This window comes from Triticum aestivum, chromosome 7D (assembly GCF_018294505.1).
Source record: "Triticum aestivum cultivar Chinese Spring chromosome 7D, IWGSC CS RefSeq v2.1, whole genome shotgun sequence".
In the NCBI taxonomy this organism is placed as follows: Eukaryota; Viridiplantae; Streptophyta; class Magnoliopsida; order Poales; family Poaceae; genus Triticum; species Triticum aestivum.
The window spans coordinates 639,105,445-639,119,729 of NC_057814.1; the positions used below are offsets into that span (position 1 = coordinate 639,105,445).

General features: G+C 44.5%; 3 protein-coding genes across 4 annotated transcripts; 1 reads left to right on the forward strand and 2 right to left on the reverse strand.

The window, feature by feature from the left end:
- The first annotated feature begins 311 nt into the window (after positions 1 to 311).
- Positions 312 to 2,537, forward strand: LOC123168680 (B3 domain-containing protein Os01g0234100-like). The gene is made up of 3 exons (XM_044586549.1): positions 312 to 994; positions 1,121 to 1,231; positions 1,399 to 2,537. The coding sequence occupies exons 1-3, from the start codon at positions 833 to 835 to the stop codon at positions 2,008 to 2,010; spliced, it is 885 nt and encodes a 294-aa protein (XP_044442484.1). The 5' UTR covers positions 312 to 832; the 3' UTR covers positions 2,011 to 2,537.
- A 165-nt stretch (positions 2,538 to 2,702) lies between these two features.
- Positions 2,703 to 6,948, reverse strand: LOC123168681 (uncharacterized protein At2g02148). Its single transcript, XM_044586550.1, has 8 exons — positions 6,566 to 6,948; positions 5,666 to 5,789; positions 5,248 to 5,586; positions 4,986 to 5,148; positions 3,832 to 3,952; positions 3,689 to 3,751; positions 3,279 to 3,536; positions 2,703 to 3,004 (listed from the first exon to the last, which is right to left on the reverse strand). Exons 1-8 carry the CDS (start codon positions 6,704 to 6,706, stop codon positions 2,903 to 2,905), a joined length of 1,311 nt encoding a protein of 436 aa, XP_044442485.1. The 5' UTR covers positions 6,707 to 6,948; the 3' UTR covers positions 2,703 to 2,902.
- Positions 6,949 to 11,496: 4,548 nt separating this feature from the next.
- On the reverse strand, positions 11,497 to 13,827 carry LOC123169752 (putative 4-hydroxy-4-methyl-2-oxoglutarate aldolase 1). 2 transcript variants are annotated; one of them, XM_044587618.1, is made up of 2 exons: positions 13,534 to 13,827; positions 11,497 to 12,264 (listed from the first exon to the last, which is right to left on the reverse strand). In XM_044587618.1, the coding sequence occupies exon 2, from the start codon at positions 12,222 to 12,224 to the stop codon at positions 11,718 to 11,720; it is 507 nt and encodes a 168-aa protein (XP_044443553.1). In that variant the 5' UTR covers positions 12,225 to 12,264; positions 13,534 to 13,827; the 3' UTR covers positions 11,497 to 11,717. The 2 variants fall into 2 exon arrangements, with proteins under 2 accessions (XP_044443553.1, XP_044443554.1); XM_044587619.1 differs by having other exon boundaries at positions 13,530 to 13,826.
- Between the last annotated feature and the right edge of the window lie 458 nt (positions 13,828 to 14,285).

Sequence of the window (14,285 nt, forward strand, 5' to 3'; positions counted from 1 at the left end):
GGCTTACTTTGCGGGTTTGTCGTCAGTTGATGAACTGAACATAGGAAAAATTTAAGTTAGTGAAATTGTTCTCAGGTCACTTCAGTAGTCCCTTTTCTTTGTCGACCATTTAATTAGCCTTTTCACCTTTTGTTTCTGAATCTTCAGCCATGCCTTCTACTAGTGCTCATCTGTTATTTATTTATTTTCTTTCTAGTGCTCATCGGTAATGTGGCAACAAACTAAATATTACTACACTTTTTATTTATTATACAAGGATTTCATGAGGTTTCTTCATGCTTTGGTTTATTTATCTATTTATATGTGAACAATAGATGGTCGATTCTTAAGAAGGATAACAAGAAAAGAGTCCTCTTCATTTTCTCCATCCCTGAGACTGAGATACACATTTTTGTTATTCTCTCTTTGCTGCTGGTACCGCTAACTTACATGCCAAGAAATGACGCATCTGAATTTTGCTGAAACTCGCTGATATGTCTTTTATAATCTAATTAAGTGAGTACTCCCTCTGTAAATTAATACTGTATTAGTGTATTAGTTTACAGAGCGAGTACAATATAGACACGCACAACCCACACACACGCGCTACCTTACATGCCAGATTGTCTATTTTTATCCGAGACTGCATTCCGTGATCCGTCATTGGGGTACTGTTGCGGGAGTTTGTTTCTGGCGTTGACGAACTGACTAGTGATTACTACTGTTACTTATTGCTACATTCACTAGTTAAAGTTTAGTACAGTAAAAAAAAATATTGTGCAATTTATGTTTATGCTCGTAACAATGAGTAGTCTGACTTGGTTTCCTAATTATTTTCCAGGGGAAGGGAGGGATGCCATCGTGTTTCCTCAAGTCTGCAAAGGTAGAGACAGGGCAGAAGACGGCGTTGGCGAATCCAAAGCTCACTTTGGTTCACAACGGCAGGTTGGAGAATGAGCAAGTAAAGCGTCCAAGCTCTGGCTATGAAGTGAGGACTATCACTATGACCTACAAAGTAAGGAAAATTTTGGTCATTCTCATAAAAGTACTTTTCATGCCTCAGATTATATGATATCTCTGCGGCATATGTAAACACATACTGAATTTGTTGCTTTGTTTTGGTTGTTTACTTTATTTTCAGAGGAAGAGAAGGTGGCCAGCCAACAGTACGTTAGCGCATAAGCCAATGTTGATTGACAGCGGCAGTAGCAGCGATGCCAAGAGTGACAAGGGTGATGACTATGAGCCGCCGGTAAGGCATTCCATGAAATATTTTCAAATTGTTTCACTTAAGACATGTTTTGATGACTTTGAGCCACACATAAGACCTTACATTTCATTTATTATTTCACACCTTGCGCTGTGGATGGGAGTCTAAATTTCTTATTGTGGCCAACTCTTTGATTTGTTGTTTTACAGACAAAGAGTGGGAGGCCAGCAAGTCTCAAAACCGCCAAGAGCAAGAGAGGGAGGCCACCGGGTTCGAAATCAGCCAAGAACAAAGAAGATGGCATTGGATCTTCAGAACCAGGGACCGACTTCAACGTTGTAAAAAGCTTCAGAAGCTTCAAGGTCATTGTCGGCGGTTCTGCCATCGATGACAAACAACTCCCCACCGAGACACGTAGGGCGTACCACGGGCTCTGCCACGACCGCAAGTCTCTCCTCCATGGGCGTCTGCAGAAGAACCTCGAACCTTTGCTTGCTGCAGGAGTGATCATCGAGACGGTTCGCATAGCCAAGGGCATCAGGGCCTCCGCCGCCTCTCCTTCCCGCGAGGACCTCACACGATGGAAGAAGGACCTGGAGTCCTTTGAGATGATGGGCATGGACGTTGGCTTCATGCGCGAGCGCGTCAACAGCCTCCTGACCCTTCTCAAGAAAGCAGATCACCTGCACGAGGGGTACGATGCGGCAAAGCTGGAGCGGGCTCGCGCCACAGAGGGGTTGAGGGCACTCGAGTCAAAGCTGTCGAGCATCAAGAACGCTCTGAAGGAGATAGACGTGGAGTTGCAGGAGATGGCTTCATAGTTGCAGGAACTACTGCCTCTAATGTGGCTGCACTTCCATGGTGAGCGTCGACCAGGCTGCGCGGCAGCTGGCGGCCGTGCCGTGGTGATCGCCGACCGTCTAGCGCAGTGGTGCATACATCTTCAGGCAGTGTACTGCTGCTAGGATGCTACTGTGTCTCGCAGTTCATGGTTTATTATTAGTAGTATTTTGATTGCAGTCCAGTGTCTTGGTTTGGTGTACATCAATTTTAATTACTGCCCCTCTAATGTAGCTGCACTTCCATTCATAGTTTATTATGAGTATGCTGCACTTTGATTGTAGTCCAGTGTTGCAGTTTCATGGATATGAATTTATTCTATAGGTAAAGGGAATACATGTTTGAGAAGATGCCAAGTGATAAAACAAATGGCTTCAAGTTAATTTGGTAAAGAAAATATCTTGCTGAAGAAATAAGTGACGACCAATTTGTGGGGTGTCAATTCTATCTCCGATATTCATAGTTTGTTTGACAAGTAATGTATTTTTATGAGATCTATAGTAGACAATTCTAGAATGAAAAGGTGATAAATGGATTACGCAAAATTCCCCTAGATTTACACAAAACAAGCAAATGGCTCATTTTTCCGTAAACTGTATGCTGACTACAAGGGCTAATATTCCATTTATTCCATCAATTGTTTTCACTTAAAGAAAAAGTATATAGATCATAGTAAGGCACAGCAGTTAACAACAGCTGATATATGAGGGAGTCACATCCATCGATATATATTTCCATTGAAGGAAGCAAGAGTGAACTCAAGTTCAGTTACAACAACCAAAACCCATCATGGCTGAAACAGCATTGAACTCCCCGCAGAAAAAAGAAACAACATTGAACTGCGACAAAATTCCTTAACTATGCATCGCTCAGTCAGATCCCTAGCCTCTTGGTGCCACACTCTGAACAGAACTTGGATGCCGCCCTTAAATACGGCAAACCGCACTCGTCGCAGAACTTTGCAGGGCCGTTTGGCTGAAATACAAAACATACCATCAAGACAATTCACGATAACAGTGCACCTGATTTGAACATTAAAAGTAGATTTCTGTTTTTGTTCAGCTGTCGAAATAATGCAGTGCGTAAATAATGCAGTGCAGACAGACAGGATGACTTGCAACTAATTACTGCATGATGAACGTTTTGATACTACTCCCTCCGTCCATTTGAGCGACAAGTAATATGGATCAGAGGGAGTACTATATTTGGCATGTGACTTGGCCAGTACTAAAAATAAAGATTCACTCACAAGAATATTCGAGCGTCCTCCAAGGTGGCTGTGTCCAGCTTGCATGGAAGATAGATGCGGAGATAGATAGGACTGGTGCTGCTGGGGGTTATCTGACAGTTGCGAGGACGATGCACATGGATGAATAGGAGGGAACTGAGAACTATGTTGGTTTTGCTGGATGTTGTCATGCTCTGCTTGATCGAGAAATTGCAAGTAAGGTTGACTTTCTATCTGTTCAATGTGTCGCTTCGATGATGACTCGTGTTGGTTTTGCATCTGGAAGAGAGCAAGCTATTAGTGGCGACCAACTGAAAAGGTGGATGAATCAGAAAAAATAATCTCATTTAACAAAGTAGGACAGGAGAAGTCACTGTGAATTTGGGATGTCGTCATTTAGTCATGAACAGGTATCAAAGGATAAGAGTTACCTCGAATGGTGGACGAAATTCTGAAGAACAAACCAATGGAGAAGTCTCATCCTCTGACAAAACCTGGACAGAGGAACCAATTAAACGAAAAACCAAATTGGTTTAGCTGCAACATTAGAATCTTAAATCCAGTATGCACTTACGGACGTGCTAGGAATGTCAAATACTGGCTGCAGGGTACGCCTGTACTTGTGTCGAGGTGAATAGAATTTGTAATCTCTTGATGAAATGGCCACTTCATTTCGACCGGTCAATCTTTTGAACCTGCACATTTAGAGAGAAAAAATCAAGACTTAGAAATACATAAATCATGGCATATCAGAGGGTACCAACTGTCAAAGTGGAAACTGAGGATAAATAAAGCTTTTTCCTGAAATTATAATTAATTTAATTAACCGAAGATTTGATTATATTAGCAAACTTCTGAAGTTATCTTTAGCAAGGAAACAACCGGACAGGAATACAGCCAATTTCTTATAGTTACCTTAAGCAAGGAAACAACTTCGCAGATTGGTACAATTAAGCCCTGTTGAGGCAAACATATTGGTGCATATAAAATACTCAAAGTTTGCCTTCCACAAAATTGTGAACCAGCCAAAATATATATGATTTGTTCGAAGTAAATGCCAACAAAGGAACAGAGTCTGTCATTCAAGAATATGCATTATTTGGCTTATGAAAAAGGTAACTTTATCCACACCACTTACGAGAGACGATGGTTTATAGTAAGAAATATTAGAAAGCAATGTATCTGTTTCGAGTGCATATTTAATACAGACTCTGTAAGTTCAAAACAAGGAAGGGTTTCTAGAAGCAGAATTTGGTCAAAGGAAAAAAAATTATATATAACTGACTGGGCCACCAATTCAAGAATATGCAGTATTTTGGCTTATGAAAACAGTAACTTCATCACACAATTTACAAGAGAGCATCGTTTATAGTAAGAAATATTATCAAGCAACTTATCAATTTCAAGTCCATATTTACTACTCCCTCCGTTTCATATTAGTTGTCGCTCAAACGGATGTATCTAGCACTGAAAGACGTCTAGATGCATCCGTTTCAGCGAAAACTAATATGGAACAGAGTAGAAGAAAAGGTTACTCAGAAATGGCTTTCTAAAAGCATAATTTGGTCCAAGAAAGTTTTTTACAACTTTGCCACCAATGGATAACAGAAAGACAATCAATAGGAAAGTTCAAGTACAAGAAATTTCCTATAATGCCCCCAATATAGAACAGGTGAACAACCAACACATGCATAAGGAAGGAAATACAGGGTGAATCAGAGAAAATACCATTCCGCATCCTGCATTCTCATATTATTTGGCCTCTCTATGATCACCAAACCATTGATTACAACAAAACGGACCCGCTTTTCTTCCTGTACCACAAGTTCAGGAAACTTTGTCTTTGTTGCATTAGAAGTAGCCAGCTCCCTCCTCCTGAAGCTACAATTTCCTGTAGCGTAACACCAAAGGAGACTCGGATGAGAAGAACAAATAACCAGAGTAGAGTGGGCGCGACCAAATACAAATTGCTGTTCACTAATCATCATACCTTTCTTGGGAAACTTTTGGGTCAGCTTCCTGTACAGGCCGCCGGCAGCTTCAAGAGCTACCCCCATAGTTTTCTCACGGGATCCAGTCAAGGAAGCAAGGCGTGCATTGACGTCGCTCACCAAGGACTCATACAAGTTGGCTATGTACATCAAGGGCAAAGCAAACCTCGGGTCGCCTTCGTATTGTACGTCTTGTTGCTTTCTTTTGTTGATTCTATTGCTGGCCAGGATAGAGTCATAGAGAGAGGGTTCTCCCACCTCGATAACATTCTGGCCAATAAAATGGTCAATGATGATGTCCAGGAATCTAGACCGTGCCACTTCGATGGGTACAACATCTGTAATGAAGAGGGGAATCAGGCACAGAGAAAGCACTAACAGCAGACAGAGCCGGATGAATAACAGAAAGAGTTGTACCTTGTGGTGTTAGGATATTAATATGACTAGGAGGCCTGCTGCTGTTCTCAAGAGCCGAGTGTTCGTCGTCAACTCTGACACCATGGAGGCTTAAAGAGCTGCTGTATGATCCATGCAAGCAATCCTAGCAGATAAAGCAACGGTTAACACTCAAAACCATGGCGTTGTGTTTTGTTACAAGAAACATGCTATTCTGGGGCACTAACAGGAAATGCATCCATTTTTGGTCGGTCGAAGTAAATGCCAACAGTCAATCTTGAAAAATAAATGAATACACAGAATGTTTTAATTTCACAAAACAACACATTCCTACCTCCGCATTTTTGGCCGGTCAAAGTAAATGCCAATGGTCTACCTTGAAAAATACAAAATAAAATTAATACACAGCATTTTCATTGCACAAAATGACACTTCCCTACCGCCCCATTCCACAAAGCCAAAGCAAAATTTCTGGCACGGAAATCTTGTACTTTTGCATTTAAATACAAGGCATTTTTCGAAGTAAATGCCCAGCAATGAACAGAGCCTTCTTACTTGTCATTATGCATTTAGGTTCACATGCTGGTTACTACAACGAAACACATGGTAAAAATGGCAAATCCTGACAAGAAAAGCATAGCTTGTAGCACTACGCAGCCAGCACCGGCTGCTCGGACCAAATATGGACACAATGCGGTGACCATTAACGCCGCGCAAAAGCCTGGTAACTTCCTTCCTAGTCGAACCGCCGCGCAGATAACCTGTTTTCCGGCACGGATTTGGTGCTCACTAGAGGTTGAGACGGTCTGCTCTGCTCCGGGCAACACTGGGTTTCACCACAGATTGGAACGAGCTAACCAGCCATGGGACGCGGTTCAGTTTGAGCAGGTGCGCGCGGCTTGGAACGAGCCACTCACCAACCACGGAGTTGGAGTCGCCGCCGCCGACGAGGCTGTCCTCCTCGGTGAGGGCCTCGGGGTCGACGTCGCCGTCGCCGAGGAAGACCGCCCCGGCCCCGGCGCCGGCGCCGACGGAGTAGCGCGGCGCACTGGCGGCCCGCATCGCCGCCGGCCGAAACCCTAGCTGGGTTTAGAGCCTGGAGCCCGGCGGCAGCACCGGCATGGCGACGGGGGCTGGCTGGTTTCCCCTAAAAGAGCATCTTTTTTCTGACGCTCGCTTGCTAGGATACGCCCGAGCTGGGAATGGATTGTGGGGATGGTGGTCGGCGGCCGGCGGCGCCGCCGGAATCGGTTTGGGTTTGGGAGCAAGCCAAGGGGTTTGGTGGAGTAGCAGAGTAGTACAGTATTGTTTTTGCTCTGCTCTGCTTCACCAAAAGGCATACTACTCCTCCATTCATCCGTCTCAAAATATGTGTCTTAAAATTACATAGATACGAATATAACTAAATATGATTTCGTCTATATATAAATAAAAACGTAGGATAAACATTTGAGACAAAGATAATATTTGTTATCATTTAGAATAAACTTTATGAACATAATAAATAATAAAATACACTATTTTTACAGCGCCATGTAGGCATCCAATCGAGATGCCGAAACTGCCCCCGAAGCTACACCACCATCTCAGCGGAGAAGCAGCGTGGCTTCCACCGAGCTGCTTCAGCTGGAGCATGCGGCTCCTGCTAGCTACCCCGTGGATGCTATCACGGAGTCTCAACATTGCCACCTTATGGCGGAATGGCAGAACTTCAAAGTCAAGGCGGCTGTTGGCTCTGTTTTACCTACTGAACCCGGCGCAACCTACCACTGCCGGCCGATTCCAGAAGGATATGCCAGGGTGATGGTGGATGAAATAATGGAGGGATTTGAGGAGCTCCAGCTTGACCACCCTACCGGTGAAGGGGAGACTCGGCTGGGTTCTGCTCTGAAGACTCCATGCCTATGGCGGAAGGAGCTCATCAAGCTTCCGAACTGGACGGCTCCGGCGAGTAAGGGCACTCCGCCTCCTCCTCCGCCTCCTCCTCCGGCGAGTGATCAGGGCACTCAACCTCCTTCTCCGGCGCGTGGCGACACTCCGCCTCCTTCTCCGCCAGCGCCGGCGCGCCAGAGCAGCCAGCCTCCTCCTTCTTTGCCTCGTCAGCAAGGGCGGACGAGACCCGCCGCCGCTGCGGCTGCTCCGGCGCGTCGTAGTCCTTCTCCTCCGCCTCCTAAGCAAGGAAAGAAGACAGCCGCAGCCGCTCCGTCTGCTCTGCCGGCGTCTAGCAGTACAGCTGCCAGAGGCGGGAGGCAATACAGATTTGGTCCTTCTCTGAAGACTCCAGAGAAGTTACCATACGAGAGGACCGAGGAGGAGAACGCGAAGATCGTGCGAGCCGAAGTGAAGAACTTCTTTGAAGGGGTGAAAGCAAAGAAACATCTCACGAGAAAAATAGGCGATAGAATGCTTTAGCTAGGATTTCCATCACATTTTTCTTGAGGAAACCTTCTACCTATCCATCGTGTCATGACAGTACAAAGAACACAAAAATAAATAAATAAATTACATCCATGTCCATAAACAACCTAATAACGACTATAAGCACTGGGGTGAGAGCCCCTCCCTCACTCGAGTCGGGCCAAACTTGTAGTGGACAGTCAGCAAGTTATCGTGCTAAGGCCCCACATCATCGGATCAACCGTCGTCACTGATGAAGAGAAGTATAGATCAAAAGTATTCAACCTGTAGACACACGCACGGAGACGAAGATTGGATCCAAGCAGATCCACCAAAGACCAGCACCGACGGAATGCCGCGAGATCCGTTGGAGACGCACCTGCACACACCCTTCGAAGACGCTAGAGGCATCACCGGAATAGGATGGGCAAGGAGAAATTTATTCCACCTTCATAGAGCCGTCATCATCTCGTCTTTCTGAGCAGAACACAAAACCTAAACAAACTCACAGAAACACCGCCCCGGTGGCGACGGAGTTGCGCGGCACACTAGCGACCCGCATCGCCGCCGGCCGAAACCCTAGGTGGGTTTAGAGCCTGACGCCCGGCGCCAGCACCATCATGGCGATGAGGGGTGGCTGATCTCCCCCTAAAAACGCCGTCGGCTTCACTTTGGGAAGGGGCGGTGCGGGGGAAGTGAAGGGGGTTTGGTTGGTGACTAAGTTTTTTTTACCGGAGCCGGGAGCTACCGGTGGAGAATCTGCCGTTCAATTGCTTTCTCTGATATTCGTGCCAGCTTTTTGTGTATGAAGTAAAAATAATTTACTATGCAATACAAACAGTACACAAAGGAATACATTTGTGCATGTCAGATGTGTGGCAGTTTTAGATGTGACTTAGTGGGTGACTGATTAAAAGGACGGTGCATGGGTTCTCTCCCCCAAACAAAGTAGTTGCATTTTATTTGCTCGTCATATTTTGAATGGTTAATAACTTATGAACGAAATTTCCATTAATAAATTTTTTTGTACATTTGAATTCAGGGTGATAAGACCTTTAAAACAAGACCGGTCTTGGATACAATTTGGCTAGATTGAATTTTTACTGTTTCAATTAATTTCACATTATAAAAAATACGATTTTACTCATTTCAATAAATAAAGTTTACTCATTCCGAACAAATTATTTCACTAATTTGAAATACAGATTTCACTCATTTACAAATTGATTTTATTATTTCAAAATAATATTTCATTTATTTCAAACAACTGATTTCACTCAGTTGAAAAAACTTATTTCACTCATTTCAGAGAACACATTAGATTCACTCATTTGAAGTACTATATTCCACTTGTTTAAAAATATATTTCACACATCACAAAAAAATTATATTTTCAAACTATGTTTCACTCGTTTCAAGAAACTAATTTCACTTATTTCAGAAAACACATTACATTCAGTCAAATGAAATACTATATTTCACTTGTTTCAAAAAAGTGATTTTACTCGTTACAAAAGATAGATTTCGCTCATTTCACTAGTTTCAGAAAACACATTACACTCACAATGCAGAAATAAATAAGGATTTTTCACGAAAATAATATTTCAATTAAAAAACTATTTCACTCATATAAAAAATAGCATTCAAACACATATTTCTCTGAAATAATTAGAATTTACGAAATTAGTGAAATTAGATTTTTGAACTAAGTGAAATATATGAAAATAGCTACTTTTTGAAATGTGTGAAACATGTTATTTTTAAATCTGGCTGACATAAGAAGTTTCACACAGAGTGAAATAACATGTTTCATATGTTCCATATATAGAGTAAAATAAGTTTCAAACACTGAAATAAGCAGTTTCACACAGAATATATAGAGTGAAATAAGTTAACTGAAATGTTGAAAATTAAATGTATTGGAAATGTATCCAAAATTGAGCTTGTTCTAAAGGTCTTGACACCCGGAGATCAAATATATAAATATTTCACATATGTAATTTTGGTTTAAAAGATATGAACGATTGAAAATATCAAATGAAATTTAAATGGGTACCTTTGTTGTGGGAGCCAGAGGAGGAGAGTATGTCTGAGCCATGCATGCATCGTACTGACAAAAAATGCTGACAAGAGTTGACAAGACATTTCATAGATGATGATGTTCAACAGAATACAAAGGAATATTAGTATGCATGTAGACAGTGTGCACCAATCTCCAAGAATTTAAGGGTGGATTTAGCACCGGTACATCCCTGCACCGGTAAAAAGAGGTTTGCGGTTTGGTTGGTGGGAGTTCAAAAAACCACTTCGTCACTCGTAGCAGAGGATTGCTCTGCTCTGCTTCCCTAAAATACTGCTGACAGAACATAACAAACATTTTGACAGTTCAGTACAAATATCTGACACCAAAAGATGGGGATCAGATTTGCTAACTAAGATCTCCGTCAAGATTAATTAACATAAGCACATTGTTTGATCAAGAACACATGTGTACACAAGTAAATGTATACACAGAGAGGAACTACACGCTGAGCTCGGTCCTGGAGACGAGGATGCCGTCGGCGTCGGCGTAGAGCCACTCACCATCACAGATCCTGGCGCCGGCGACGGTGACCGGGGCGTGCTTCTCTACAAGACAATTTTTTGTCTCGAGTCTAAGACGGTTACTAGTTCCTGCTCAAGCTTAATCTCTAGAAGAATATAATGAATGCTGCGCATGCATACATAACTCATCAATTACATTACTATAACCTCGACTAATAAGGGAAACCGAATATGCATAAGACAGTAACACTCACTTGAAGTTGTAAAGAAAGAGTATTATATCTCTATGTGACAAAGTCTACCAACAACTATCTTACAACCATTGAAGATGCCCTAAAAGAGCATCTTTTTCTGACGCCCGCCGGCGGTTTCCCCTAGGATACGCTCGAGCTTGGAACGAGCCGTGGGGCGGTGGCCGGCGCCGCTGCCGGATTCGCTTTGGGACGGGGCGGCGTGGGTGTGGGGGAGTGAAGGGGTTTGGTTGGTGGAGTAGCAGAGTATTGCTCTGTTCTGCTTCACTACCGGACTGCTGACAGAACACATTTTGACAGTGCAGTGCAAACATCTACTACTACCAAAAGATGGGCATTAGGTTTTTCTATCTAGGATTTGCATCAAGATTAGCATAACCATATTGCTTGATCTGCTTCACTTTGCTCCACCATAGAATAGAACACATGTGCATACAATCTTATCATTATCAGTCTGAATAATTAAGCTTCATTCAGCACAACATAATACAGAAACTTGGCAGTGCAATGAAGGCATCCAATAAGGAGCTGTTTGGCATTGCTCTGCTCCGCAGCTCCGCAGCTCCGGTTGCGGAGTTCGCGGAGCTGTCGGTTAAAATGGTGGAGTTGCCATTTACCCGCTCCGTAGATTTCCGGAGCGGACCATTACCGAACAGGGCCTAAGTATTATTATCCCCATTGTTCATTCCTTTTGATCAAGCAAGACAAGCCTGCCATTATCATTTACATGTTCAGTTGAGAGCTCATGACATCTCAAGTTCAGATATCAGAGCTTCTGTTCTGAAGGAGCAACTGCCCAGTTCATGCATTCATACATCATTTTACACGCCAGAAAATACATACACAGAGGGGAACAGCACAGGCAACTGGGGAGCCCTGCACTACACGCTGAGCTCGGTCTTCGATACGAGGATGCCGTCGGCGTTGGCGTAGAGGCACTCACCATCACAGATCCTGGCGCCGGCGACGGTGACCGGGGCGTGCTTCTCGCCCACCCCCCTCTTGTCCGACTTCATCGGGTGCGAGCCGAGAGCCCGCACGCCGATGTCGCACTCGTTGATCTCGTCGACGTCCCGGACGCAGCCGTTGATCATGATGCCGGCCCACCCGTTGTTCTGCGCCAGCATGGCGATGTTGCCCCCCAGGAGGGCGCGGCGGAGGCTCCCGCCGCGGTCGACCACCAGGACCCTGCCCTCATCTTTCTCCTCAAGGATGCCACGGACCAGGACGTTGTCCTCGAACACCTTGACCGTCACCACAGGGCCCGCGAAGAGCCGCCGCCCGCCGTAGATCCGGAAGACTGGCTGCAGCGCGCGGAGCTCGCCGCTGGTGATCATGTGCGAGTTCGCGTCGCAGGCCTCCGCGGTGGCCAGTGGCAGGGCCGCCATTTTAGGTTCAGCAGGGCTGCTGCACGAGCGCTGTCGGCACCTTTTCAGGAAAAAAAAACAAGCACTGTCAGCAGGAGTGAAGCTGCTCATTCAATCTGCGTAGCAACAGGTTCTCCAAAGATATGTATATAAATCATGCACTTGAGCTTATAATACTGCAATAAGGAAGACATCTTGTTCAGTTATATATAGCTTAACAGTTGCATAGATCTCACGCGGTTGAAAGGCTGGGACTCCATTTAGGAAACAAACATGAGGAAATTTCATGTGATTGGAACATCTAAAGGAACATTTTCTTATGAACATCTAAAGTTTTCATGAAACACAAGAATCACCAAGACAGCCTCATTTTACGAGTGGTTCATGTTTTGACAGAAGAAAGATTTTTTTTTTTTTTTTTTGAAATGGAGGCATGCCCCGGCCAAACAGAAGAAAGATAACCACCAAGCCGGCCTTTAGCACTCACACTTCCTATTTGCTCATCTATCACCAACGTTCCTGACCCCCCTGACTGCGGATCCTCCCAAGGCATCAGTACTCTCAGAATCAATCTGAGCAACCCCTTTCCTTGAAATTAATTACGGGAGAAACAGAAAAATGTAGCCTTAGCGATTAGTTGCGATTTCCCTGACCACCGGACATGATTAAACCAAATCAGCAAAAAATTAGTCAAGTTCTAGTGTATAAAACAACTTGAACGGACCAGGGGCAGGCGGACTAAGTTCAGTTTATAACACGTAGATGATCAGCAATTTTCAGAAGTTTCGTATCCGTAAGTCATCCTAGACTGAAGAAAGCCATCAGATTGCTTTGCTGCCGCGGTGGTCATGCCACTCTTACCGGCAGAGCCGTAAGGAGGCAGTGCTGACAGCGAAAAGCAAACTCCAGGGAGCTTCAGTGGGTCGCCGGTGGGAGGCAAGGCATCAGGTAACAGTGAGTCCTTAGTGTGTGCCATTAGATACTACTCCGTACTTGAATCTGCTGGAGCACCCAGCTATGAACTTTTAGTTTCTATAAAGCAGGGGGCCTATCAGATAGGAATAGGATTACAGTTAATTTCTGACGGTTGCCTTCAGCAAGGAAACATTTTTGCAGATTGGCGCAGCTAACCTCTATTATATGGAGGCAGACAAATTAGCCGGGTGCATACAAATTACTCAAAGTTTGGCTTGGCTTGATGTTAAGATTCAGAGTAACTGGTAGTGCTGTAGACGCTATGCTGTGCTACAATTAGTAGCGTGAACAAAGATTCAGAGTAATTAGTACTAGTTCAGAGGAGATCGACAAGAGTAGCCAAGGACGCACTTACTGGAGTGGCCACCGGAGTCGGCGTAGGCGTACGGCTCGAGCGAAGTCCGCTCCGGTCGCCGGCGGTCGTCACCCTCCGGCGGCGCCAGGAAAGGCGGACTAGACCCTCGACCGCGGCGTGGCGACGGCGGGAGATTGGTGATGGAGTAGAGGCTTGGAGTGAGGGAGGGAGGAATTAGGGCGGCGGCGGCGTTGGAGGAGGAGGTCCCCGGCCGGCGTGCGTGCCTCCGGTCTGCGGTGGGTTCGAGCCGAGCAGAGCAACAAGAGGAGACGAGGTGGAGCTCTGCTCTATCATTATCGTGTGGCTCTTTTTTGAAAAAAACAATTCTTCTTTTTTTTGAATGATAAGTGTGTAATTTCCACACCCTGATGATCCAAAGTCCACCCCAACACCTTCATCACAACTCTAACAAATTAAAATCATTAAACTTTGCCAGCTCCATCAACTTAATTAGTCTTGTTAGGAAATCACATAAGATAGCAATTCTGACCATACTCTCTAACTTTCTGTTGCCATCCCCAACTGAACATTTCACTAAAAGCCTGCAAAAATTCAGTCTCATCAATCTGCCCTGACCTAATGATCACCACAACCAAAGGATTAATGTGCTCTGTCACCATTTTATTTAAATACATTATAACCGAGCACTTTTCCTGCCCTCTCACGCCCTTAGCGATTTGGACCGTTAGATTACGTATCTGGAGTGTTTTCGGCCGTCCGATCTGCATTATTATGCTAAAAAAAACGAACCC